The sequence below is a fragment of the Scyliorhinus torazame genome, chromosome 6, assembly GCF_047496885.1.
Source record: "Scyliorhinus torazame isolate Kashiwa2021f chromosome 6, sScyTor2.1, whole genome shotgun sequence".
NCBI classification, from domain to species: domain Eukaryota; kingdom Metazoa; phylum Chordata; class Chondrichthyes; order Carcharhiniformes; family Scyliorhinidae; genus Scyliorhinus; species Scyliorhinus torazame.
Window position 1 is genome coordinate 213,784,746 of NC_092712.1, and position 27,651 is coordinate 213,812,396.

Genomic DNA, 27,651 nt, shown 5'->3' on the forward strand with positions numbered 1-27,651 from the left:
CCTATTCCTCCTGGGACCGCCGCCATTCCAAGCTTTCCACGATTTAAAGAAAAACTATGATCTATCCATATTTAGTCCAAAATGAATGACCTTACATTGACCTGCACAAAATTGACCTGCACAAAAATCCATATGTCACAGTTTTGTGAAATAAAATCACCATCGATGTATTCTAGTTTCAATTTGGCTTCATAGTCCATTTTCATTGAGAAACGTTTTGGTAGTCTTCAATAGTTCCTACCTTTTCTCCTGCTTTAGTATTACCGCTTCCTCTCCTCATACCCCTATAATACTTCAGCTGGGAAGACAAACACAATTACTATCATAAGTACTCCTGTGACTTGTCGATACATGGTGTTAATTGGTGTGTCGGACTGGTTCAGACGGATTCTATGGTTCACTACCTTTCCGCGAGATGGAGAATACAAACCCTCTATATTGTTCCACCCAGTAGCTTCATTACAAACCTCATTGGCTAGTTAAAATCTACGGACTACTGCAAAGAAGTGTACCGACAACTCAACAACCAGGAACACTACAGACAATTACCCACAGATCTGACCAAGGAACACACCCGCCAACTCAACAGACTGATCAAGACCTTGGATCCAGATCTTCAGAGCACTCTACGTGCTCTCATCCCACGTACTCCCCGAGTTGGAGATCTCTACTGCCTCCCGAAAATACACAAGGCAAACACACCAGGCCGTCCTATCGTATCAGGCAATGGGACCCTATGTGAGAACCTCTCTGGCTACATCGAGGGCATCTTGAAACTCATCGTACAAGGAATGCCCAGCTTCTGTCACGACACGACGAACTTCCTACAGAAACTCCGCACCCATGGACCAGTTGAACCAGGAACATTCCTCATCACAATGGACGTCTCGGCACTCTACACCAGCATTCCCCATGAAAACGGTATTGCTGCAACAGCCTCAGTACTCAACACCGACAACTACCAATCTCCAGACGCAATTTTGCAACTCATTCGCTTCATTCTGGATCACAACGTCTTCAACTTCGACAACAAGTTCTTCATCCAAATGCACGGAACAGCCATGGGGACCAAACTCGCACCGCATGCCAACATCTTCATGCACAAGTTTGAACAAGACCTCCTCACCGCACAGGACTTTCAATCGACATTATACGCCAGATACATCAATGACATTTGTTTCCTTTGGACCCATGGCGAAGAATCACTGAAACGACTACACAATGACATCAGTAAGTTCCATCCCACCATCAGAATCACCATGGACTACTCTCCAAAATCGGTTGCATTCTTGGACACACTCATCTCCATCAAGGACTGTCACCTCAGCACTTCGCTTTACCGCAAGTCCACGGATAACCTCACGATGCTCCACTTCTCCAGTTTCCACCCTAAACACATTAAAGAAGCCATCCCCTATGGATAAGCCCTCCGTATACACCGGATCTGCTCAGACGAGGAGGAACGTAACAGACATCTACAGATGCTGAAAGATGCCCTCTTACGAATGGGATATGGCCCTCGACTCATCGATCGACAGTTCCAATGCGTCACAGCAAAAAAACGCACCGGCCTCCTCAGAAGACAAACACAGGACACAAGCGACAGAGTAATCTTTGTCGTCCAGTACGTCCCCAGAGCGGAGAAACTACGACATCTTCTTCGCAGCCTTCAACACGTCATCAATGAAGATAAACATCTTTCCAATGTCATCCCTACACCCCCACTACTTGCCTTCAAACAACCGCGCAACCTCAAACAAACCATTGTTTGCAGTAAACTACCCAGCTTTCAGAACAGCGACCACGACACCACACAACCCTGCCATGGCAATCTCTGCAAGACATGCCAGATCATCGACATGTGTACCACCATTACATGTGACAACACCACCCACCAGGTACACAGTACATACTCGTGCGACTTGGCCAACGCTGCAGGAAAGGATGTCCCGAAGCGTGGTACATTGGCAAGACCATACAGACGCTGCGACAACGGATGAACGGACATCGCGCGACAATCGTCAGGCAGGAATGTTCCCTTCCAGTTGGGGAACACTTCAGTAGTCAAGGGCATTCTGCCTCTGATCTCCGGGTAAGCGTTCTCCAAGGCGGCCTTCAGGACGCGCGACAACGCAAAATCGCTGAGCAGAAACTTATAGCCAAGTTCCACGCATACGAGTCCGGCCTCAACCGGGACCTTGGATTCACGTCACATTACATTCATTCCCCACCATCTGGCCTGGACTTGCAAAATCCTACCAACTGTCCTGGCTTGAGACAATTCACACCTCTTTAACCTGGGGTTACCCCTGTCATAATATCCACTCATGTATATAATGAGATGCAGACAGGCAGTGATTGACACACAGGATGACCAGAAAGCACACAACACAGTGCAGCCAATCACCAGACAGGACAATACCACTATAAAGCCAGAGGGCACTAGGTTTCCCGTGTCTCGGGCCCAGCCACTGAGACAGTCAGAGTCCACGAGCTAGCAAGTGCAAACACCATGCGGTAGCTAGTAAGTCTGATCAGGCTACTAAAAGGTCTTCAGTCAGTTCAGTATAGTGTCGACCCACAGCTGAATATGTATATCAGTTCTATCGTTGAATAAAACAGTGTTGGATCTTCTCCAGTGTTAGACGTCTGTTTCTAGCTTCCCTGCATCGAGTGCAGTCCACATCGACCCTACCTGCCTAACACATCCACCCCTATCTCTGGATCAGTAAAGACTTAATTACCTACAAATGCTCGCATTCAAAGCATTGTCTTGCATCTTTGACTTTGTCTATATATATGTGTCTGGAACATTCCTCTTCATTCACCTGAGGAAGAGGCAGTGCTCCAAAAGCTAGTGTTTGAAACAAACCTGTTGGACTTTAACACGGTGTTGTAAGACATCTCACTGTGCTCACCCCAGTCCAACATCGGCATCTCCACATTATAGTTAAAATCTGTTCAACTGTGCACTAATGTTGGGTTTGAATTTGCAACTCTTATTTAAAAAGTCCAACATTCTGAGGTGTGGTTGCAGTGTCACTGTTAAATTCTTCATGAATACATCTTTGCAAACATTAATATTGGCAAAGTGCCATTGCCGTCTAGAAAATGAACTGAATGCTTAATGACCGACTAAAGACCGTACTGCATGCTAAAACTCTGAAACAAGAACACAAACGTTGAACGTGTGCAGCAAGTAATTAGCATCTGAAAGCAAAAGACAAGTTTAGGGTGGAACCTATCACCAGAATATTTTATCCATTCAAAAAATGTGAACAAACTTATCTGCTGGGAATTTCCTGAATGTTCTGTTTTTGTTTTAATAGAACAAAGAGACATACTTGAAACTTTGCACAGAGTCTATTCCTGTAAGATTTGGTGTGAAAGAAAGAATTTGGAAAATGTTCATGCTTAACATTTGAATATTGAGTAAAACTTGAAAAGCTGGACTGGTTAATTTTTTCTGGGTCTACTGTACTTGATGCTTCATTGAGCAGCTAATCTGCTGCACATTATTCTACTTTGGTAGTTCCATTTATGATCAAAACTGAGGGTGAAACACTAACCATCCAACAATGCATATCCTTATCAGAGTAACATAGTACATTCATTCTTAGTTGCAGCTATTTAAAGATGTAGTTGGCACTGTGGAATGGAGCATGCTACTACAAATAAGCATAATATTAATGATGTGCAAAATTACATCTATATTTTGAAAACAGTAACTTACATAATTTTAGCTGACAGAGGATGACTGTCAATTCAGCAGACACTACACAATGCAATCAGGCAGTCTTAAGAAATTCATGACATGCTGGCATTATAAAATTATAAGGCAAATGATTCACTAACCTGAAATTCCTGCTGATTCTGAACTGAGTCATTAAGTTATTACATTCTCGGCTCTCTAATAACATTAGATTAACGTGCTGCAAGTTTGCCATGAAGACATATTTGCAGATAATTTCTGGTTCATTATATGAAGACATTCATTTACAATTCATCGACATTTTCAGTGTGTACAAAGCAAAATGTAATGCTGTTTTATTTCAAGATTGAATTGACTCTGCAACTGTTTAAAGATAGAGCAAGACACAATATTTCCATGCTCTAGAAATAACCTTGCATAATTGAAAATGTTTGCTTCCTTTCCCAAAACACCAAGTCTGGTTGTGGCCAGAATGTTCACAAAACCCTTTGAGGAGCGCACAATATGAATAACAAAATAATGCAGAAGATCAAATATATTGATTAAAATTTCGTGTACACCAGGAAATCACTCTACATTGACAATGTTTACTTTTATAAACAATTAATGGAAGAACTAAGAACTAAAAGTTTTCCAGCAAATGTAGCAAGATTTAATTTTCTAAATCGACACTCAAATGTTAGCAATTCTCATACAATCCCCAAACCCTTACATGTGGCTAGAACTGTTGCACTGACAAAATGAGTTGATTCAGGCAAAAGAAGTATGCTGACCATACACTACTTAAAATACAAGGAATGAGACCATTCAAACACGAGGAGTTGGTTAACCATAGTTCAGTTGAAATTTCTCAGTTAGAACAAATACACAGTACACTTCTTCACTTATTGTCCAAAAGGATGACTGGATAAATAATTGCTTTATTACACACTTACTTCATTAGAGCAGGGGAGCTATGTGATAGCTTTAGCAAAATGCTGGCACAGACTCAATGGGTTAACTGGTCTTTTGAGCTGTGATACTATGCTGCATCATGGTTTAGGAGTACTTCATAATACATTATACTTAATACAATGTCATGTGAGGGTACCTTTAAGAAATGGGTGTTTATAAATGGGTGTGTATATAAGTAGCTGTAGTGAGAGTAGCTTTAAGAAATGGGTGTTTATTACTGTAGTGATGTCAGAGAGTGGTTGGAGCTGGGCTGTCTGTCAGCGTTTCATTTTCGTTTTAGGCTGTTTGCTGCAGGGTGTGTTTTAGTTCGTTTTCAGAGCTGGATAGCTGCAGTCACAGCCAGAAGGTGTATTAGAGTCTCTCTCTGTAATCTAAAGAATTATAAATGTTCTCAGTAGTGTTAAAAGGTGTTTCTTTTGTCTTCTGGATGTTGTTTGGGAAGTTATTAAGGATTACTTAGTGTTGTATTCTTTGGGGGTTGTATTTGAATTGATGGTTGCAAAGATGTTTACTATTTTTAAAAAAGGTTAACTTGAGTTCATAGAATAAACATTGTTTTGCTTAAAAAAAAATGTTTCTATTTCTGCTGTACCATACCTGTAGAGTGGGCCTTGTGCTCCCCATATCACAATCTATTAAAAGTTGTGGGTCAGGTGAACTCCATGATACACTTTGGGGTTCTCTAAACCCTGGCCCATAACAAATACAAGCATGTTGAAATTCGAGCTGCCAAATGTCAACAGTTTAAATAAAAGGTAAGCTTCTCACGAATGCACACCCATGATTATCTTGTTGCTTGTTTCTATTTTAAAAGGGAAGTACAATAGCACAATGCATTGGAGGACAAAATTAGCACATAGGTGTGGTAGGAATAAGGTGTAGTCCAAAGTTGCTTACACCACTGAATTCTCAATTTCAGTCACATGATTATGAGCAAATGTCAACTAAGGTCATCAACTTTCCCCAAGGGAAAAATAGACTACGGAAAGGAGAGTCACTCCTCAGTAGTTCTCATCCATTTAGTAATAGTTAGTTTAGAGCAGCAGTGAGGCTAATTGGAGATCAATATCCCAACCCTCACCATTTCCAGTTGGTGTGCAACTTGTGGTGAACATGAAACATGATTGAAGGAATTAACAAATTAAGTGCAACACTTGTATAGTTTTTAATTTAACATTAGCAAGTGATACTCATTTTAATCATTAGCTATAACGTTTGCTAGACTGTTGAAGAAAATGTTAGGTGTTGCCACAACTGGAATAATGTAGCCCCACGTTGTTCACCATTGTTTTGGGAGATGGGTTAACCGAATGGCTGGTTCGTGATGCAGAGCGACTCGAACATCATGGGTTCAATTCCCGTACCAAAGCCCTGCCTTCGCAACGTTGTACCTCGCCTGAGGTACGGTTACCCTGGGTTAAATCACCACCAGTCAGCTCTCCCTTTCTCTTGAAGGGGAGAACAGCCTATGGTCCTGTGGGACTATGTGGCTTTCATTTTTAATGTATCTAACAAAGCTAATTAGTACTGATGGTATAGTATGTATAGCAGTTAGTAAGAGATGTAGTAATTGTAGGAACCTCAATCAAACATCAGTATAACTACATTGCTTTGCAACTTTCTGTTGCGGAACACTGCTGATCGGAGAATTTTCTATCAATCCATCTTTAATTAGATTCAGCTAAAGAGCAGTTAAATAGCAAGCAATAAAACAGAAAACTGACCGAAAATTCAGAAGTATATCATCAAAGATAAAACAATGCATATCTGGAATTTTATGAATGTTTAAAGAGTTTAAGTAAATTTAAATAGTCACATTTCTGAGTGTCCTACATTGTTTCATTTAAACATGCTAACCTGAAGTGAAAGTGATAGCAGTTCTACAAACTTTCCTTCACACTACATTAGTAACATTCAATTACGTTTAGCAGCAATAAGGTTAACCTTGGAGCATTTGCCAATTACAAATAATTCCAATCTTGCGTGTTTTAATAACAAAAATTTTAAAGTCAATCTTACCTTAAAATTGTGAGCTTTTTCATAATTGAAATGGTTCTCACTTTGTTTCAAGGCAGCTCTTCTGACAAGTGAGGTGATCTGTGAATAGGCAAAAAGTTTCAGAGGTCGCCATAACACTGTATTCCTTCTACCCACTTTCATCCCTAATGCCACAGCCAGCAATTCTTGATGATTCTTGTCCTTTTTGGTTTTGTGCATAACAGGAGGACAGGTCTGTTCACTCTCAAGCCCCAATTTCTGAGACGGCATGGTGTTAAGGTCCCAAATATGTTCTCTGTCCTCTGAGTTGTGAAGTTATAACGTCCTCAAGTTTTGTCAAACAGTCTCTAATGTTAGCAACCAAAGTGGCAGCAGCTGCACTTCATTCAGCTGAGACCTCAGGCATGTGACTTGAATGGGCTGTCTTGTGCGATGAAAGAGGTTTCTGCATCTGAATGAGCCTTAGCAAAGGCCTGTGTGAGCACTCAAGGCAGACGTGTGCTGCAGACAAAAGCTCACATTCATAAACCCTGCAAAACCGTGGCAACGGTTTCGAGACAGACGCTAGAGAAACTTTAGGCAGGGAGTAGTAGCTCTGCACCCCGAGACCACAGCATATTTCAAAGGACCGATCCATTCTGCACGGTACCACATTAAAGAAACTAGCTCAAACAACACTGGTCAGATCCTGCACTCAATTACACAGCAAATCAGACCAGAAGTTGCAAGACCTTCTATGGTGCTGAGAGATTAAAGTGCAGGAAAAAAATCCAATCTTGGAGTATGCAAGCTCTTTTTTCTATCACGCAAAATGACACCAGTATCATTTACAAGACTCTACAACAGTTTGAGAGTCACCTTCCAGTTTAAAAATGCAATTCTGCATATAGTGTTACAATGTAATCCAATTATTTTAACAAATTATGTGAATCCTATCCTAAAACTAAAATCGAAATTTAATGCAAAAACAGAAATCTGTTACATTTCATCAGGATCACCATATAAAAGTCGCCATGCACAAAGTGTCTGTGTACTTGCTTAAAAATCAAATAGTAGAACTACAGCAAATTTTGAAAAGCGACATATAAAACTATTGTGACTATAACATTCTTGGCTCTAGGAAATAAGGTATCTTATGTCATGTATGTATATTTGTCTTTTCTAACCCAGTATAACATACAGATCTAAATGCATCCAAAGGGTTGACACTAATGTTAGGTACAAAACATATCAGAATGAAACTAGATTTCGATACACATTTTACATTTCATCCTTAACCTCAAGCTTTCTGAGCCAAATTATTATTTTCTCCTGGATCCACAGATTCCATGGTGGATTGTGGAGCACACAAAACACCAAGTTTGCACAACCTGGGTCAAAATCTTCAAACTGCCTCCCTAACAATGAATGTACCTATACGACAGGGGCTGCAGCAGTTCAAGAAAATAGCTCACCACCAGCTTCTGAATTAAAATTTTTAATAATCTTTATTGTCACAAGTAGGTTTACATTAACACTGCAACAAAGTTACCGTGAAAAGCCCCTCATCGCCACATTCTGCGTCTGTTCGGGTACACTGAGGGAGAATTCAGAATGTCCAAATTACCTCACAGCGCATCTTTCGGGACTCATGGAAGGAAACCGGAGCACCTGAAGAAACCCACGCAGACATGGGGAAAACATGCAGATTCCGCACAGACAGTGACCCAAGCTGGGATCGAACCTGAATAATAAATGAATTTTGAAAAAGACCTGACCATCATGAGGGCACAGCAATTGAGCGAGCAGCTGAGGAAAAGGAGGAGGAAGGACAAAGGCAACCTAGACAACGCCATTCTAACTGGGCTAGACCATCCAAAAAATTATTGGACTACAAAACCAATGCACCCATGCCCAGGCCCCATTTCACCAACAATCCTATTCTTGACCTTCCATTCTTACACAATGTTCGCTGGTCCCTAATACAAAAATAAAATTAAAAAACAAATTTTAGAAACCAAATATATAAATCAACCATGTCATAACGTTTGCAAACATGAACTATTGTTCTTGTGCATTCCCTTAGTGCCTGCCTGAACTGCTGCTCCTACACAGTCCTACTCCACCAACTGCAGTAGGGCTGGTGTAAGGTAGCTATCTTTCAGTGAGGAAGGCTGTGGATGGCCTTCCAAGCTGATCTCAAGCAGTTATGGGAATCTGTACCATCTCAGCATGAGTTACAGGAGTTTGGGCTGGCTGGTCGACAGATAATAGGAAGGGCACTGGTGGAGTGACAGTGGTAAGAGCACAAACACCGTCATCTTGAGAGGGTATAGCAAGTTTGCGTGCTATGGAGCCATTGCCTTTCCACCCTGGTGGTATCTCAGTACTCCTAGCATTCTGTAAGAGGCAAGAGTAACTAACTGCTCTGAACCCCTTTCAGCAACAGTATTTACAGTCACGGTGACGGAAGTCTGAGCATGCATGACTGCACTGCTGTTCTTGCATGCAGAGGTCTCAGAATCCACAAGAACGCCTAAATGTTGGGCGGCTTCTATTTATGCTGCATTCAAAACTGAGACATCAGTCATCAGGCGCTGCATCATGGTTAAATCCACATATATATATATAAATGAGTTGTCCACCACAAAATATAGCTCCTTGAGGGTATAACAAGCAGGGTGGATAAAGTGGAATGAGTGGATGTAGTATATTTGTATTTCCAAAAGATATCTGATAAGGTTCCACGTAAAAGGTTACTGCATAAGATAAGAAATCATAGTTTTGGGGGTAATATATTAGCACGACACCCTGGACTAGTGCACGGTCAATTCCAGACCCAATTGACCCAGAGTCGCAACACAGATGAAATTAGATTCTATTTAAAATACCCGAGGCCCAGGGCAGCACGGTGGTTGGCATTGCTGCCTCATGGCGTAGAGGTTCCAGGTTCAATCCCAGCTCTGGGTCACTGTCTGTGTGGAATTTGCACATTCTCCCCGTGTTTGCGTGGGATTCACCCACACAATCCAAAAATGTGCAAGGTAGGTGGATTGGCCATGCTAAATTTCCCCTTAATTAGAAAAAATGAATTGGGTCCTCTAAATTTATATTAAAACAAAATACCCGAGGTCCTTGGTTGAGCCAAATTAATTGCAGCCACCAGGTTTTTAAAACTTTAAAACACAAGTAATCTTTTATTACGTACAGTATCATAATTAAACAGACAGAAAATGTAACTGACTATCTAATACCTCTTTCCCAACCCGTCCCTTCCTAACTCGCCTCACTCTCTACACACGCGCACACACACACAAACAACAGAGGGGAAAGGGTGGTGGAAATGTAAAGAAAATATTAATTAAATAAAAGAATAAAGATCTCTCATGCCCTGGGATGACTTACAGTTAATGTCTTTCTGAAATTCAGGCTTTTATTTTGGTACTGCCTCCTTCTGGGCCGCATGGTAACATAGTGGTTAGCACTGTGGCGTCACAGCTCCAGAGTGCCAGGTTCGATTCCCGGCTTTGGTCTGTGCGGAGTCTGCACGTTCTCCCCATGTCTGTGTGGGTTTCCTCCGGGTGCTTGCTTTCTCCCACAAACCCTGAAAGGTGAGCTATTAGGTAATTTAGGCATTCTGAATTCTCCCTCTGTGTACCCGATCAGGCACTGGAATGTGGCAACTTGGGGCTTTTCACAGTAACTTCATTGCAGTGTTGATGTAAGCTACTTCTACTTCTCTGCAGGCACCACATCATTTCAAGTTCACAGCACAAATGTGCCAGGTACTCACTGGTTTTAGATCAATAGAGCAAGAGAGAGAGAGAGCGTTCCTTCTCCTTCCAATGTCTAAACACTTATGCTCAGTTGTCTCAGAGAACATCACACAGGAACCAATCACTGATCGTTGTCAGTCAGAACACTGCCCCTGGCCAATCCTCTGGTTTCCAGTTAACCAATCGAACAGAATTCCTCCAAAACTGATTCCTAAGATCCACTTGGCGTCGGACAGCCTGGCTTCTCCCATCCAAAATACAAAACCTGGGAGCACAATGCCCTGGCAAGTAGGCTACTCCAACTCTGAATCTTCTGCTTATAGATACATCCCGATTATGGGTCCACAGACCAAACATAATAAAATAAAATAAATGGGAACAAAGAAAATAACAGGCAGGACTCTTACAATGGATAGATGATTGGCTAACTAAAAGAAACAGAGTCAGGATAAATTGGTCATTATTAGGTTGGCAAACTGTAACCACCGGAGTGCCACAGGGATCAGTGCTGGGCCCTCAAATATTTATGATCCATATTAATAACATGAAAGAAAGAACCGAGTGTGTTGCTGCCAATACAAAATAAAGCAAATTGTGAGGAGGACACAAAGGCTCGGATATTTGTCGAGTCAGACCAAGGAAGGAAACCTTTAAAAACGGTGGATGGGACCAGATTCAGGCTTCCTCCCCCATTCATGTTACTGGCAATTTTTGCCATTGTGGGATAAAGGATTGGGTAGTGTGGCAACATGCAGCCCTCATTTGCTGGCTCCTTTGTGGGGGTGGGCATTTCAAACACCCCCATCCCACCGGCGACCTTGATAGCATCGGTCTCATTATGCCAGTTGACATGGTTCATGGCAGCTCACTGGAGTCGTGGATCGGGGTAAACCCTAGCCCAAGTTGGAAATCAAAATAATTGGCTGCCATTCAATGTTCCATTTGAAATATACCTCCCTTCTTACCTTCCATAAAGCTACCAATCAATCACAACCATTCATTGTATCAATCACAAAGAAATGTATCCACTACACACTGTAAATATACGCACATGCATTGAAACAACTCAACGAACTCTGAGATTATTATGAGGTAATGAAGATGCCAATCGAACAAACCTATCACTCCCCTGCAAGCAGTGTCCACAGAGCTAAGTCCAGTGCCCCTCTTGAAGCAGCAAAACATTCACAAGCCATTGGAAAAACAGATGGCAGGCCATCTGTTCAGCTTGCTTCTGTTGATATGTTTTCCAGATGGCCTCTCAGGATTTTACTTTCCCTTTCAGTCCATTTTGTGTTCTCACTGAAGTTGAATTTTACTTCCTAAACTCTTCCTTCAATTCTCAGTAAATTACTAGAGGTTTTAATATCGGATAAACTGGCCAACTACGCAAAACAACATGAGCGTATCAAAAATTGATTTCTAAAAGGCACTCTGTACTTATCCAAACATTTAGGATTCTTTGAAGATATATCAGAGAGGAAAGATAGAGGAAATTTAATGAATAAGTTCTTTATAAACCTTGAAAATATCCGATAAGGTGCCATGTAAAAGACAACTTCCAAAGATTTGACACATGAAACTAAGGAGAATGTGGCCATGTGATTAGATGGTTAAAGAGCAAAGGCAAAGATTAAGATTTTCCTCAGAATTGAAAGTGTCAGCATTTGGCCATACTAGCCTAAAGTGCCCGATCTCAGAAGCTAAGAAGATTCAGACCTGGTTAGTACTTGGATGGGAGAACTGAAAGATATGGGATTCCGGTGGTGGCCATGGAGTGAGTGGTCAAACATTTAGTGGCTCCCACTCAAGGTGTTTTTTTTCCGGCCCTTTCCCCACCCGAATGATGTACTATTTGAGGACAAAAGGTATGAGTGCCCAGGGAAGGTAATACTCCTCTGGTGAGGCTGGTGTATGGATCAGCAGACGAATGCCACGAGAAAGGGGGAGCAGCTGGAGCAGGAAAGCTTTGATGGTGCGCCACAGGTGAAGGTGGCGGATGGCAAGGGGGCAGCGCTGCTAATCAGTGTTCAACAGAGCAGCTGGTGGAGTTTTGAATCATAAATTCTAGCAGCAGAGGAAAGAGGCCTTGGAGGATTTGGCCAAGGGGTGGACTGGAGGGGTGAGGGGAAGTCAGAAGCCTCAGGCGGGGACCACATTGGGTGGATTTGCGGATAGTTCACGGAGAGGCCCAACAGCCGCAGTAGAGTTTAGATGTGGGACTGTTGGTGGATGAAGGGCTTTGTGAGTGGGCGAAGCTCCCACCCGGGGCTATGTGGAGTTGAACGACATGAGGGAGATCACCGCTGCCATGCTGTGGGAGGTACTCAAGGCGGTAGTTTGGGAGGGAATTTATTGAGATTCAGATGCTCAGGGAGAGGCTGGAGCGGGAGAGAGCAAGGTTGGTAGATGAGATTTTGAGTGTGGATCGGAGGTACTCTGAGGTAACTGTGCCAGAGGAGGGGCTGTTAAGTGAGAGGCAGAGGCTCCAGATGGAGTTTGGGTTAGTGTTGTCATGTGAGAGTACCTTTAAGAAATGGGTGTTTAAGAAATGTACCTTTAAGAAATGGGTGTTTATCAGTGATGTCAGAGTGTGGGTGGAGCTGGGCTGTCCCTCAGCTTTTAACTTTCGTTTTTGAGCATGCTGCAGGGCGTGTTTTAGTTTCATTTTCAGTGTTGGAGCTGAAGCCAGACAGAGCAGGTGCACTGTTGATCTCTCTGCCATGAAAAGACTGTCTCTTGATCATTTGGTGAATTCAGAATTATAAATGTTCCGAGTAGTGACTTTAACCTAACGTGCTTCTGTTAAAGGTTATGGGCGTGATTCTCCGCTCCCGTGCCGAAGTGGTTCACGACGGCGTGAAACGGCCCCGATCCCGACCGATTCAGGCCCTGACAATGGGCTAGGATCGGGGCCCGACACCTACACGCGCCAGGCCTTGTCGCCCGCGTAAAGGCGGCGCCGCATAGATGACGCGGCCGGCGCCGCATAACTGGCGTCGTCCGCGCATGCGCGGGTTGCCGTCCTCTCTAAGTCCACCCCGCAAGAAGATGGCGGACGGATCTTGCGGGGCTGCGGAAGGAAGGAGGTCCTCCTTCAGAGAGGACGGCCCGACGATCGGTGGGCATCGATCGCGGGCCATGTCACATTTAAGGTACCCCCTGGTGCAGGATCCCCCCCACCCCCCAGCGTTCACGCACCGTTCATGACGGCAGCGGCTAGTTGTGGACGGTGCCGGGGGGGAACCCGCCGTTTTTGCCTGGCCGCTCAGCTCATCCGGGCCTGAGAATAGCGGGGGTGCCGGAGAATCGCCATTTTGGGTATCTCCAGCGATTCTCCGGCCTGCGGAACTCAACGGGGCCGTTCCCGCCGCTTGGGAGAATCGCGGGAGAGCGTCGGACCGGAGTCCCGGGAAATTTTGGCGGCCCAGGCAATTCTCCCAACCGGCGCGCGAGTGGAGAATCTCGCCCTATGTTTTTTTTAAGTCTTCTGGATGTTAAAAGGACAGCGTACGCATTACTTAGTGTTGTAGTCTTTGGGGGGTGTATTTGAATTAATCGTTGCTAAGATGTTCACTGTATGTCTTAAAAAGGTTAACTTGAGTTCATAGAATAAACATTGTTTTGCTTTAAAAAATACTCTTCCATTTCTGCTGTACCACACCTGTAGAGTGGGCCGTGTGCTCCCCATACCACAATCTATTAAAAGTTGTTAGACAGGTGATCTCCATGATACACTTTGGAGTTCCCTAAACCCTGGCCCATAACAGTGTCCATAGGGAAGGTGGTTTGTGTGGACGGGGAGGACCATGTGGGTGAGGCGGCTGAGCAGGGAGACAGTGCAACATACCTGTCAGATCATGGCGCACCTGACATCGTGGGGGAATGGGTGGCCACCATGTAACCGTCACCCTGAACTTTTACGCCACAGGGTCCTTCCAGGCACTGAGTGGGGACCTGCCAGGGATCTCACAAACCTCGGTGCACAGGTGCATCCGCACCGTCCCAGAGGCCCTATATGGCCAGGCGGCTCAATACATCCATTTCAATGTGGACCAAGCCCACCTGGATTCCGGGCAGCGGGGTTCGTCGCCATTGATGGAATGCCACAGGTCCAGGGTGACCCAGGCCGGGATTCAAACCCGGGTCCTAAGCACCATAGGCCGCAGTGCTAACCACAGTGCCACCATGCCGCCCCTGATCGACGGGTTTCATGTCCCCATACAAGCAACTGCAGATGACGAACCGCTCTACACAAACCGAAAAGGTTTCCACTTGATGAACGTACAGCTGATATGTAACCTTCAGCTGCAGCTTATTCAACCGGTCAGTGTGCACGATGCCTTCATCCTGGCACACTCGACGATTCCTGACATGTTCGAGACGCATCCCCCTGGCTGGACGGTTGGCTCCTGGGTGACAGGGGTTACCCGCTGCGGACGTGGCTGATGACACCGATCCGGAGGCCACAGACCGATGTAGAGACCTGCTAAAACAACGCTCATACAGCAACCAGGAGCGTGATCGAGTGGTGCTTCAGCCTCCTGAAGATGCTGTTCAGGTACCTGGACTGTTGTGGAGGGGCCCTCCAGTATGATGCCGAGAGGGCTGGCCACTTAGTGGCAGCCTGCTGTGTCCACCACAATAGCACGCAGCAGAGGGGCGATGTGCTGGAGGAGGAAAGCCAGTCCTCGTCCGACGAGGACGATGCAGGGGAGAGCGAGAATGGGCCCAGGCAGGCAAAGGAGGCCCCACGACGTGTGCACCAGGGCCAACGCACACAGGATGCTGTGATCGCCTCCAGGTTCACAAAATTGTGGGGGTGGGGGTATGAACACCACTTCCCACTCCCTCACTCACATCCACACTCCCCCCCCCCCCCCCCCCCCACCCCCACCCCCCCATTCCCCGCAGCTCCCTCAGTGATACATACCTGCTGCACTACGGGGTGTGGGCCCTGGGTTGTCAGTAACAGCGGGTATGGTCCATGGGATGCAGGATGTTGACAACCCACTCTGCGATGAGCTGTGGCGCTCTGCATTGTTAGACAGCGTCTGACTCCTGCACATGGTACCACTTTCCACTGTTCAGCTGGGTGATCCCTGAATGCGAGCTGGCCATTCCTTTTTTTTTTAAATATGTTTTATTGAAATTTTTTTCCCAAACAACAATTTTTCCCCTCTTACAAAGCAAACGCAACAATAACAATACAGAAATTTTTAACAATACACAAGTAACAAAACCCCTTTATCTTTGACCTAAACTAAACTAACCCCCCCCCCCTTCCCCCTGGGTTGCTGCTGCTGGTCATCTGTCTTCCCTCTAACGTTCCCCTAGGTAGTCGAGAAATGGCTGCCACCGCCTGGTGAACCCTTGAGCCGATCCTCTCAAGGCAAACTTTATCTGCTCCAGTTTAATGAACCCCGCCATATCATTTACCCAGGCCTCCAGTCCGGGGGGTTTCGCCTCCTTCCACATGAGTAGGATCCTGCGCCGGGCTGCTAGGGGCGCAAAGGCCACAACGTCGGCCTCTTTCGCCTCCTGCACTCCCGGCTCTTCCGCAACTCCAAATAGAGCTAACCCCCAGCCTGGTTTGACCCGGGCCTTCACCACCTGCAAAATCACTCCCGTCACTCCCTTCCAATACCCTTCCAGTGCCGGGCACGCCCAAAACATATGTGCGTGGTTTGCCGGGCTCCCGCCACACCTCCCACATTTGTCCTCCACTCCAAAGAACCTGCTCAATCTTGCTCCCGTTATGTGTGCTCTATGTAGCACCTTAAATTGAATCAGGCTAAGCCTGGCGCATGAAGAAGAGGAATTTACCCTGCTTAGGGCATCAGCCCACATACCCTCCTCTATCTCCTCCCCTAATTCTTCTTCCCACTTTCCTTTTAGTTCGCCCACCGACTCCTCCCCCTCTTCCCTCATCTCTCGATACATCTTTGACACCTTGCCCTCTCCGACCCACACCCCTGAAAGCACCCTGTCCTGTATCCCCTGTGCCGGGAGCAACGGAAATTCCCTCACCTGTTGTCTAGTAAATGCCCTGACCTGCATATATCTCAAGAAATTTCCCCGGGGCAACTTATACTTTGCGAGCTGGCCATTCCATCACACACGGTCCTATTGGATTCCTGGGGTGATGGTTATGGGGATGGTTATGTAACACAGGCTGCAACTCGATGCAGCTTTGACCAAAAGATACTCCAGACTTTGAAGTAAGTTCAATGTGATTTATTGAACCATTAGCACAGTTCTCTGAGTTCGACTCTCCTGCTAATCTTGCTATAGTAACTCAATCTAACTAACCAGTCTGCTCTAAGCCACGTGGTGGATGCGAGGCTCGAAGTGTCGCCTGTGGAAAGAGACAGAGCATTTGTGCCATGTCCTTATATATGGGTTGTGTAATGCCCCCTTGTGGTAGTGTCACCACTGGGTGTCTTGACTGCCCATTGGTCGTGTCCTATTCTATGTGTTCATTAGCTGTATGTCTGCATGTCATGCGTCTCTGGAGCTCCCTCTAGTGTTTACTTAGTTGTAGTGTATTTACATTAACCCCTTGTGTATTCAAAGTGATGCATATCACCACAGTCGGCTCGGGGGGGGGGGGGGGGGGGGGGGGGGGGGGGGCACCCAGAACGTCCGACCATTCCCTCCCCACACCCCCTCGCTGACCAGCCCAGCCCAGCCCAGCCCTCGCACCCATCTGATCGAGCACCGAGGCAGGTTGCAACAGTGGTAACAGGTGTTCAATGTGCACAAATACATACATATACTTGCCCTAGCCCCTATAACTAAACTGTGCCCTGCACCCGTGCCAACTTAACTGGTGTCTAAATTTCTGGCCTTACGGGCCCAAATGCTACATCTAAGTGGATTCCCTGACAGTATGGGGATTTTCACAGTAACTTTATTGCATGTTTATGTAAGCCTACTTGTAACAGTAATAAAGATTATTATTATTACAGGAGTGGAGGCAGCCTGCTGTGATTCCCATCGTGCTACCTGGGTCCCTGTTGGTGGCCGTCTTCTGGGCGACCGGGCAGGGATGGGCCCGGCTGTTGCTCCGTTGTCCCAGGTGGCGTGGTAAAGCCCTTTTCTGCCCACAGCCCACCAGATGCACCAGGGATAAGAGGGACGGGGGGGTTGGGGAGAACGAGTCTGAGATGCTGCTGTGTTCCGGCACCTCCCCTGCGGGATTCATCGGCATGGGCCACATCACTTCCCCCTCCCTCGGGGTGCTTGGTGGCCCCTGGGCTACTTCATGGGAGGGTGTGTGTGAGCTGAGCTGAGCTACCCCCCACCCCCACCCCCCCCCCCGGCGAGGCTCCCCCGCCACCTGCCGCTGCCAGACCTGCAGGTCCACTCTTGTCTCGGCCAGAGTCCGCACGCTCGCGGTCATTGATATCTCCACATCATCCACTGACAGTGCCACTACTTTCTAGGTTTATGTCACATCAGCCAGTGACTGCGCCACCTCCCTCTGGGACTGGGCCACCTCTATTTGTGTCTGTGCCACGTTGGCCAGTGCCATGCTGCCGGTATTCCCAGACATGGCTCGCTGTGACTGGGCTATGCTCAGAAGCGCCGCTGTTATGTCCAGGTGGCTCTGGCTAGTGGTTGCCTGTGAGGCAGTAACCCTGTCGTGGGCCTCGGCCAGTACCCGTACAGGTGCCCCAGGCCTTGGACATGTTGATTCGTAGCCCAAACCGTCGCACCCAATGCCTCCACCGCCGACGCCACCCATACGGTGTTGGCCTGCGTGGCACGCATGATCAGCACCACCTCCTACTGCTGCATGTGATTGGACTCCTCAAACTGCACCGGCAGGTGCTGGATGCTCGCCGACAACCCCTCATACAGTCCCTGGCTCTGCGACTGCACCTCCACAATCAATAGGACTGTCCGTTACAGGAGCCCAAATCCCGTCTGGACAGCAGCTAGTTCCTGTGGTTGGCTTGCTCTCCAACTGTCCGCCCCCACGGGTGTTCCTACCTCCACCTGCTGTAGGTTGTTGGGGGGGGGGGGGGGGAGGCGGGGGGGCTCCGGCTGTGGCACTGGCTGGGGGCAGCCTCTTTCCCGGTGGGATACAGGGTCATCCTCCTCTCCCCCACTGCGTACAGGAGGGTCTCCAGTTCAGCGTCGGTGAATCTGTGGGCCGTGCGTTTTGCTGCCATCTTGTTGGCTGGGATGATGTGTGTGAGGAGTGCGGTGTATATATGCGGCTACAGCTTGTCAGCCACCTGAGTGTCAATCACAAACCCGGCGAATCTCGCACCGTTTCTTATTGGAATCGATTGTGTTCCAAGCGGCGCCAGTTTTGCTGTTGTGGAACTCCTCGAATTCTGCATCAACATTTAGTCTAAGAAATGGAGAGTCTCAACCATTACATTTCAACAAAATTTTTTTCAGAGAATACCACACAATGGGATGGATTCTCTGCCTCACATCCCGAACGCATCGGAGAATCCAGCGGCAGCCGTTTTCGACACTCTGGCCCCCCTCTGGCATCGGGATCGAAGTTTGTGCTCTCCACCAAAGGGAGGGTGCAAATGGGAAGACTATTTGCATCCTATTAATGGGCTGGTGCCTTATTCTCCTGGCCCTCTTGACTCTCCGGTCCTCTGGGCGGGGAATCACATGGGTGAGAGTTGGTGCTGGTCCAGACAAATGTGCATTTGATGCTGTGGATCTCTGTGGTCAACAGAGTTTTTTTTTTTTTAAATTTCCCAATTCATTTTTTCCAATTAAGGGACAATTTTAGCGTGTTCAATCCACCTACCCTGCACATCTTTGGGTTGTTGGGGCGAAACCCATGCAAACACTGGGAGAATGTGCAAACTCCACACAGACAGTAACCCAGAGCCAGGGTCGAACCTGGGATCTCGGCGCTGTGAGACTGCAGTGCTACCACTGCGCCACCGTGCTGCCCGGTGGTCCACGGAGTTAAGTGCTGTTAGTTTCACAGCTGACCACTTCAAAGTCACCCAAACGTAAAGGGAGATGATTTGAAAACACTTAATTCTGCTTGAAGAGGTCAATGAGCTATCAATCAAAGCTTGAAGTTTATAAACTTGCTCCTAGTTTCATAGCCGGCCACTTGTCAAGTTTCTTGTCAGGGGTCCCTCTTCTGTGGGAGGGGTCTCTTTATTTAGGGGCTCTTGGGGGAGGGGGATAGCGGTGGGATCAGGTCATCCCTGTGAGGAGAGAGGGGGTGACATAGAAAATCCCGGGTGGGGGGCTGAATTGTGTTGCGGTGAGGTCCAGCCGTGGGACCTCGCTATCGGGCTGCCCGCTCCAAATGTTGGCCGATATCGCGATTCCCTGGGGAATTCCTCGTAATCCTCGCCATGCAAAAATTTGCGTTCCCCATCAGGTGCAATTCAGCTTCGGTGGGAGAACATAGTCTCCCACCGAAAATCCTGCCAATGTCCTGTTCTGCCAACTGAATTAACCCACCAAAGACGGGAAGAACATTAGAGGTAAGGGCAGAAGTAGGCCATTCGGTCCGTCAAGTCTGCTTCGCCATTCAATTAGATCATGACTGACCTTGGAAGATAATCCTCAACTTTACTTTCCACAGAACACTTGGTTCCCTACCTGGTTGGCATACCATCAGATGAGCACAGCAGAACTCCCAGGTCCCATGAAGTCTCAACCCCAGGTCATAAAAATGTTTGCTGATACCCACCTATTTCCCAGACTCAACTCATGCATGTTGAACAACTGGAGGAAACAAGAGGATGAGGTGCGTTTTGGGTGGGGTCTTCGATACCCATCAACAATCTGTACAAAGTAATACTTCCACCGTCATACCTGACAGAAGCTGCCAAACAGGTCTGCATCAGGTTTTGAGGGAGTCAACTTGAGGGAGTAACCTACATGACTTTGTGTTCACAATGCAAGTGTCACAAACAAAGTATCTATGCTGGCATTGGTAAGGATAACCATCACACAATCCTTATTGAAGATAAAGGCTTGTCTTCACAATGAGGGCATCTTCAAAATCCTATAACATTACACTACAAATGTGCTAAGTGGAACAACTTAATCATGGATCAAAGACTGAAATCTGCATTTGTGCGAAACCATGGGCCATCAGCTGCAACATAATTGTACACTGTCATTTACACCGTACCACGTCCTCCTTCCTCCTTTCCGTCAAGCCAGAGTATATCCTGGTTCACTGCATAGTGTAAAAGCATGTGCATTGAGGCATTAGACGTGTGATTTAATTATACACAGTAATGCAATTGGTGTCACTGCACAGTGACGAACAGAAAAGCAGACAAGAGAATCTTTTTTCCCATTTAACACTGCACGTGAAGTCAATCATACTAGAGGGAATTAGTGACATGGTTCTGTTGTTCAACTATTAATGATAGATTAAACATACAACAAATAGAGCAATGCTCAACTGCCAAGTCAAGGCTTGTGTATTATGTCATTACAAATATTTTTTTTTTTTTTTTAAACTTAAAAGTTGTAATCAATGACATATAATAAAATATAAGGAATCTAAATGTGAAGTAAAACTAGTTTTTTTTTTTAAAATGTCTCAATACAATATTTCAAACATTGATCTCAGAAACTGGAGAACAAATATTTTATTTTCTCTACAATCCCATCTCTCTTTGGTTGCAGAACAGCAGTATCTATTGGTGGAAATTGATATTGCACAGCAGCTATTTTCATAAGTAAATATGATACAACAGTAAAAATATCCAGTTATGTGGTATGTTATTGCATAAACATTAACATCTGTTCAAAAGCCTTGGCCCACTTGCTCTGGCATACAGCCATAGTAAAACCTTTACGAATGCCTCATGTGTCCCAAACCAACAGAAGATTATCACTTAATCATTTGGAACGAAAACAGTTTCTGTTCAATCTACACTTTCTAGCTTTTAATTAATAACCTTAATTAAAATGTGCTAGGAATACCACAGTATTGTTTGTGTCAGGCAGTATCCCTTAAGAGGCTGCCCATTTAATGTTCCCGCAGTTTATTTGATTTAGTTTAATTGGTTATTTGATTTATCCAAAATAGGAATCCACAGTATCAGGCCAGTGATCTTGTCACCCAAACTGGCAGGAAGTATTTAGAACTAAGTGTCTTTTGCCATTGGGTTTGATGAAACTACACAACTGCAATTTAATCTGACCTATTATAATGATCCTGAAAATTATATATACATAATAGAGTGAGAGAGAGAGAAAGAGAGAAATATAGATAACAACTCTGCTTGATAAAAAAAAACCTGAACGATGTAAAGGTAATAAAAATTGAACAAAGCAAAACAAAAGTGAGTAAACCAAAAATACATGATTACAGAGACTTTAAAGGAGTAACCCACTTTATACCAAACTAATAAGCCTATGCTTTTAATACCTTCTAATACAACTGGAATTGTAAGGGTAATATCGAGAATATTAGAGTGGTGTGTACAGCATTCTGATGTTTCAACAAACATAAGCGTTGCTCCAGCAACCTTAATCAGCAAAGGGATGCCAGAGATACAGTAGAACAAGGTTGCTGCAATCTGTTAGTTTAACATAAGATCACAACACACCCATTTATTTCAAAATGCAGCAATCAAACAATCTGAAAGAAACACAGCATATGGGAATGGGTGGAATCACACAAAAGAAACCTTATAAGATAAAAACCTAAATAGGTCACATGAAGGGAAGTAGGGTTTATTGTACAAACAGAGTACTATTTTGTAAATAAAAGAACACATGGGAATCCGGTTCAATTGCTCTTTCTACCCTTTATTTTCCTCTGAAGGGATATTTCTTTTGTTTTGATTCTTGGCAGTAATTTTAAGCCTTTAGAATTAAAAGTTGCATAAAAACATTTCAGTAAAGAGCAGCATGTTTTATTTAAAAAGAAAAAACTATTAGCACTCTTCTGACTCATTTATCTGTCAGACTTTAAAACAACTTGGAACTAAAATTTAAATGTGCAGCATGCAAGATTCTTCCAGTAGACAAGATCTTGGAACATTGGTCAATAATTACACAAAACAGAGACCTGCTATAAAGAATTAATTGCCAATTTCTGCAGTACAGAATAAGTGATCTATTTCTATTAAGTACCATATTCCCCAGTTCAATCGCTACCTTGTTTTACAAGCAACTGGCTAACTGTGTGCATTTTTACCTACTCCAGCCTCATCAAAAATCTATATCAATCTTTGAGCAGACATATATATTTTCCTGGTTACTCTTTGGAGAATCACTTGCCCACTAATAACAAGCCATGGTAACTATTCGACATTAGACTCTCAATTTGCCACCTACATGCATGTGTACCTGAGCAGCTACTTCTGCTTCCACCACTACTGTTATCAAAAACACACAGGCCAATGCTTACAGTCCAGTACACAGAACTGAAATACTTGCTACCTAGAGTATCCAGGTATCAATCTGAAAGTCAGTCTTTTGTTTATATTTAATAACAGTATTAAATATCAATAGTAGCTTGCTGGAGAAAGTAAACCTTTGAACTGCTAAATGTTGGAGCCAGCCTTTTGACACTTAGGGCTAATTTTCCTGGAGTCAGGAAGACCCGGATGCAGAAGTCCCAATCTCATTGGGCGCGATTCAACAGGACAAAAAACTCAAATCCCACATATATCATGTCCCGTGACTCAAAAGTAAACAGTCAGTAAAATACAACGAGCCGACACAGTGTTTGCGTTATACTTTCCTTCATTTTCTGCGAAAAGATTCAGCATCAGGCTCTACAGAGTCCCGTTTCGGGCGCGTTTGGCGGGTGTTTCTTGATGCTGCTATCCAACGGCAGTTTGCCGTTTTTTTTTGGCCTCAGCAGGGAACACCCCGCTGAGGTCGCACTTTAGTCATTTCCTGTATTGACGAGCCAGCTCGCCAGTTCAAGAATACGACTCGCCGATCGGGGCGCCATTTTTAAGGCTGCCACCATCTTTTGCTTCCCATCAGGGATCCAAAGAAGGCTTGACCAGAGCCTTATACAGCCTCAACAGCACATCCCTGCTCTTGTATTCTAGCCCTCTCAACGTGAATGCTAACATTGCATTTGCCATTCTAACTGCCAACTGAATCAGCATGTTAACTTTAGGAGTCCTAGTTCAGGATTCTCTTAAGTCCCTTTGTACTTCTGATTTATGAAGGCTTTCTCATTTAGAAAATAGTAAATGCCTTTATTCTCCCTACCAAAGTGCATTACCTCATAGTTTTCCACATTGTATTCAATCTGCCAATTCTTTGCCCACTCTCCTAGCCTGTCCAGGTCCCCCTGCAGCAACCCTCCACCCGCTTTTCCTCAATACTACCAGTCCCTTTGCATATCTTTGTATCCCCTGAAAACTTAGCAAAAATGCCCTCAGTTCCTTCTTCCAGATCGTTAATGTACATTGTGAAAAGTTTTGGCCCCAACACCGACTCTTGAGGCACACCACTAGTCACCGGCTGCCATTCTGAAAAAGACCCCTTTATTCCCATTCTCTGCCTTCTGCCAGTCAGCCAATCCTCTATCCATGCCAGTATCTTACCCTGAACATTATCGGCTCTTAACTTATTTAACAGCCTCCTATACGGCACCTTGTCAAATGCTTTCTGGAAATATAAATAGATCACATCCACTGGTTTTCCTTTAAAAAAATTTTTTCAATAAAAGAGCACCCAATTCACTTTTTTCGATTAAGGAGCAATTTAGCGTGGCCAATCCACCTAGCGTGCACATCTTTGTGTTGTGGGGGTGAAACCCACGCAAACACGGGGAGAATGTGCAAACTCCACACAGACAGTGACCCAGAGCCGGGATCGAACCTGGGACCTCGGCGCCGTGAGGCAACAGGGCTAACCCACTGCGCCACCGTGTTGCCCCCACTGGTTCTCCTTTGTCTAACTTCCTTGTTACCTTCTCAAAGAATTCTAACAGATTTGTCAGACATGACCTCCCTTTGACGAAGCTGTGCTGACTCAGCCCTATTTTATCATGCACTTCCAAGGAATCCGCAATTTCATCTTTAATAATGGACTCTAAAATCTTACCAATGACCGAAGTCAGGCTAACTGCCTCACTCCCTTCTTAAACAGGGGTGTTACATTAGCCATATTGCAGTCCTCTGGGACACACTCTGCCTCCAGTGATTCCTGAAAGATCACCACCAATGCCTCCACAATCTCCTCAGCGTTCTCTTTTAGCCCATCCAGTCCAGGTGATTTGTCCACCTTCAAATCTATCAGTTTCCCCAGAACCTTCTTCCTTAGTGATGGCCACTACATTCACCTCTGCCCCCTGATTCACCTGGAATTCTGGTATCCCACTGGTATCTTCCACTGTGAAGACTGATGCAAAGTAACTATTCAGTTCCTCTTCCATTTCTTTGTTTCCTATTACTCTTTCTCCAGCCTCATTTTCCAGTGGGTCAATACGTATTCTTGCGTCATTCTTAACTTTTATGTATCAAAAAAAACTCTTGTAATCTTTTTATATTATTAGCTAGCTTAATAATAATCATCTTTATTATTGTCACAAGTAGGCTTACATTGACATTGCAATGAAGTTACTGTGAAAGCCCCTCAACGCCATATTCCGGCACCTGTTCGGGTACACAGAGGGAGAATTCAGAATGTCCAATTCACCTAACAGAACGTCTTTCAGGAACTGTGGGAGGAAACCGGAGAACCCAAAAGGAAACCCACGCAGACGCGGGGAGAACGTGCAGACTCCGCACAGACAATGACCCAAGCCGGGAATTGAACCTGGGACCCTGGCGCTGTGAAGCAACAGTGCTAACCACTGTGCTACCGTGCCGCCCAACCAACCGCTTACACTCGTATTTCATAGTCTCTCCACCCCCCCCCCCCCCCCCCCCCCCCCCACTTATTGCTTTTTTTTTTTAGTTGTCCTCTGCTTGCTTTTAAAGGCTTCCCACTAATCCTTGCCACATTGAATGCATTTTCCTTTGCTTTTATGCTGTCCTTGTCATCCCTTGTCAGCCATGGTTGCCTTATCCTCCCCTCGGCATGTTTCTTCCTTGGGATGAATTCCTGTCGTGTCTCCCAAATAACCCCCAAAACGTCCTGCATTGCTGTCTCCCCTTCCAGTCAACTCTGGCCAGCACTACCCTCATGACTTCATTCAATTGTAAAACTGTTACATCTGATTCCAGGTTTTTCCTGTCAAACTGCAGGGCAAGGCCTAACATATTGTGGTCACGGCCCCCCAAAGGGTTCCTTCATCTCAAGTTTCCTAATCAAGTCTGCCTCATTTTACATCACCAAATCCAGAATTGCCTGTTCCCTACCACAAGCGTCTCCAAAAAAAAAAAATCTCGTAGACATTCCACAAATTCATTTTCTTGCTATCCGCTACCAACCTGATTTTCCCAGTCGATCTGCAAATTGATGTCCCCCATGATTATTGTAATACTGCCTTTATATGTCTTTTCTATCTCCTGATTTATTTTCTGCCCCACACCCTCACTACTGCTAGGGGCCTGTACATAACTCCCATCAGGGTCTTTTCTCCTTTGCGATTGCTGAACTCTACCCACACAGATTCTACGTCTTCTGACTCTATATCACTTCTTGCTATTGATTTAAGTTAATTTCTTACTAACAATGCTACCCTACCCCTTCTGCCTATCCTTTCGCTAGAACACATATCCTTGGTTATTTAGATTGCAGCCCTGATCCTCTTGCAGCCACGTCTCTGTGATGCCCACAACATCGGACCGGCTCATTTCAATGTGCGCAACCAGCTCATTTACCATGTTTTGTATATTGCGCTCATTTAGATACAACATACTCCGTCCTGCGTTGACGCCCCCCTTTGCATACTTGTCCATTTTTTGCTGTGCCGGAACTTAGGTTCCTGTCGCTTTCTACTCTCTTCTATTACGTGTTCTGGAAACGTTACTAAAATCTCCTGCCCTCCCCCCCCACACCCCCCTCCCCTACCCCCCTACCCCCCCTCCCCTACCCCTACCCCTACCCCCCCCCCCCCCCACCCTTTAACTAGATCAGAGGCGTGGTACATTGGCGAGACCATGCAGACGCTGCTACAATGGATGAACGGACATCGGACAACAATCTCCAGGCAGGAATGTTCCCTTCCAGTCGGGAAACACTTCAGCAGTCAAGGGCATTCAGCCTCTGATCTTCGGGTAAACGTTCGCCAAGGCGGCCTTCAGGACGCGCGACAACACAGAATCGCCGAACAGAAACTGATAGCCAAGTTCCGCACACGTGTGTACGGCCTCAACTGGGGCCTTAGATTCATGTCGCATTACATTCACCCCCCCCACCATATGGCCTGGGCGTGCAAAATCCTACCAACTGTCCTGGCTTGAGACAATTCACACCTCTTTAACCTGTGATTATCGCTCTCTCCGGTCGCAATGACTGGACCTGTAAAGACTTAATTACCTGAAAAGACTCACATTCAAAATATCATGTTGCATCATTGAATTTGTCTATATTTGTGTTTGTGGAATCCACCTCTTCATTCACCTGATGAAGGAGCTACGTTCCAAAAACTAGTAATTCGAAACAAACCTATTGGACTTTAACCTGGTGTTGAAAGACTTCTTACTGTGTCCACCCCAGTCCAACGCCGGCATCGCCACATCAGATTCATCAAGACAGCCAACATGGATTTGTTAAGAGGGGTTTGTCTTGACTAAACTGACTGAATGTTTTTAGGAACATAGAACTGTACAGCACAAAACAGGCCCTTCGGCCCTCGATGTTGTGCCGAGCATTGTCCGAAACCAAGATCAAGCTATCCCATTCCCTGTCATTCTGGTGTGCTCCATATGCCTATCCAATAACCGCTTGTAAGTTCCTAAAGTATCCGACTCCACTATCACAGCAGGCAGTCCATTCTACACCCTAACCACTCTCTGAGTAAAGAACCTACCTCGGATATCCCTCCTATATCTCCCACCCTGAAACTTATAGTTATGCCCCCTTGTAACAGCTACATCCACCCGGGGAAATATCCTCTGAACGTCCACTCTATCTATCCCCCTCATCATCTTGAAAACTCCAAGTCGCCTCTCATCCTCCTCTGCTCCAAAGAGATCAGCCCTAGCTCCCTCAAACTTTCCTCATAAGACCTATCCTGCAAACCAGGCAGCATCCTGGTAAATCTCCTTTGCACCCTTTCCAATGCTGCCACATCCTTCCTATAATGAGGAACTCACAACCCTGAGTCAACATCACCCTCAAATC

General features: G+C 45.4%; 1 protein-coding gene across 1 annotated transcript in view; it reads right to left on the bottom strand.

Annotated features, from left to right (window-relative positions):
* chn2 (chimerin 2) overlaps positions 1 to 27,651 on the bottom strand; it is a 401,316-nt gene that overhangs the window by 69,017 nt on the left and 304,648 nt on the right. The window contains 1 exon segment of the mRNA XM_072509387.1: positions 6,686 to 6,763. Within this exon segment, the coding sequence (XP_072365488.1) occupies positions 6,686 to 6,763 (78 nt within the window).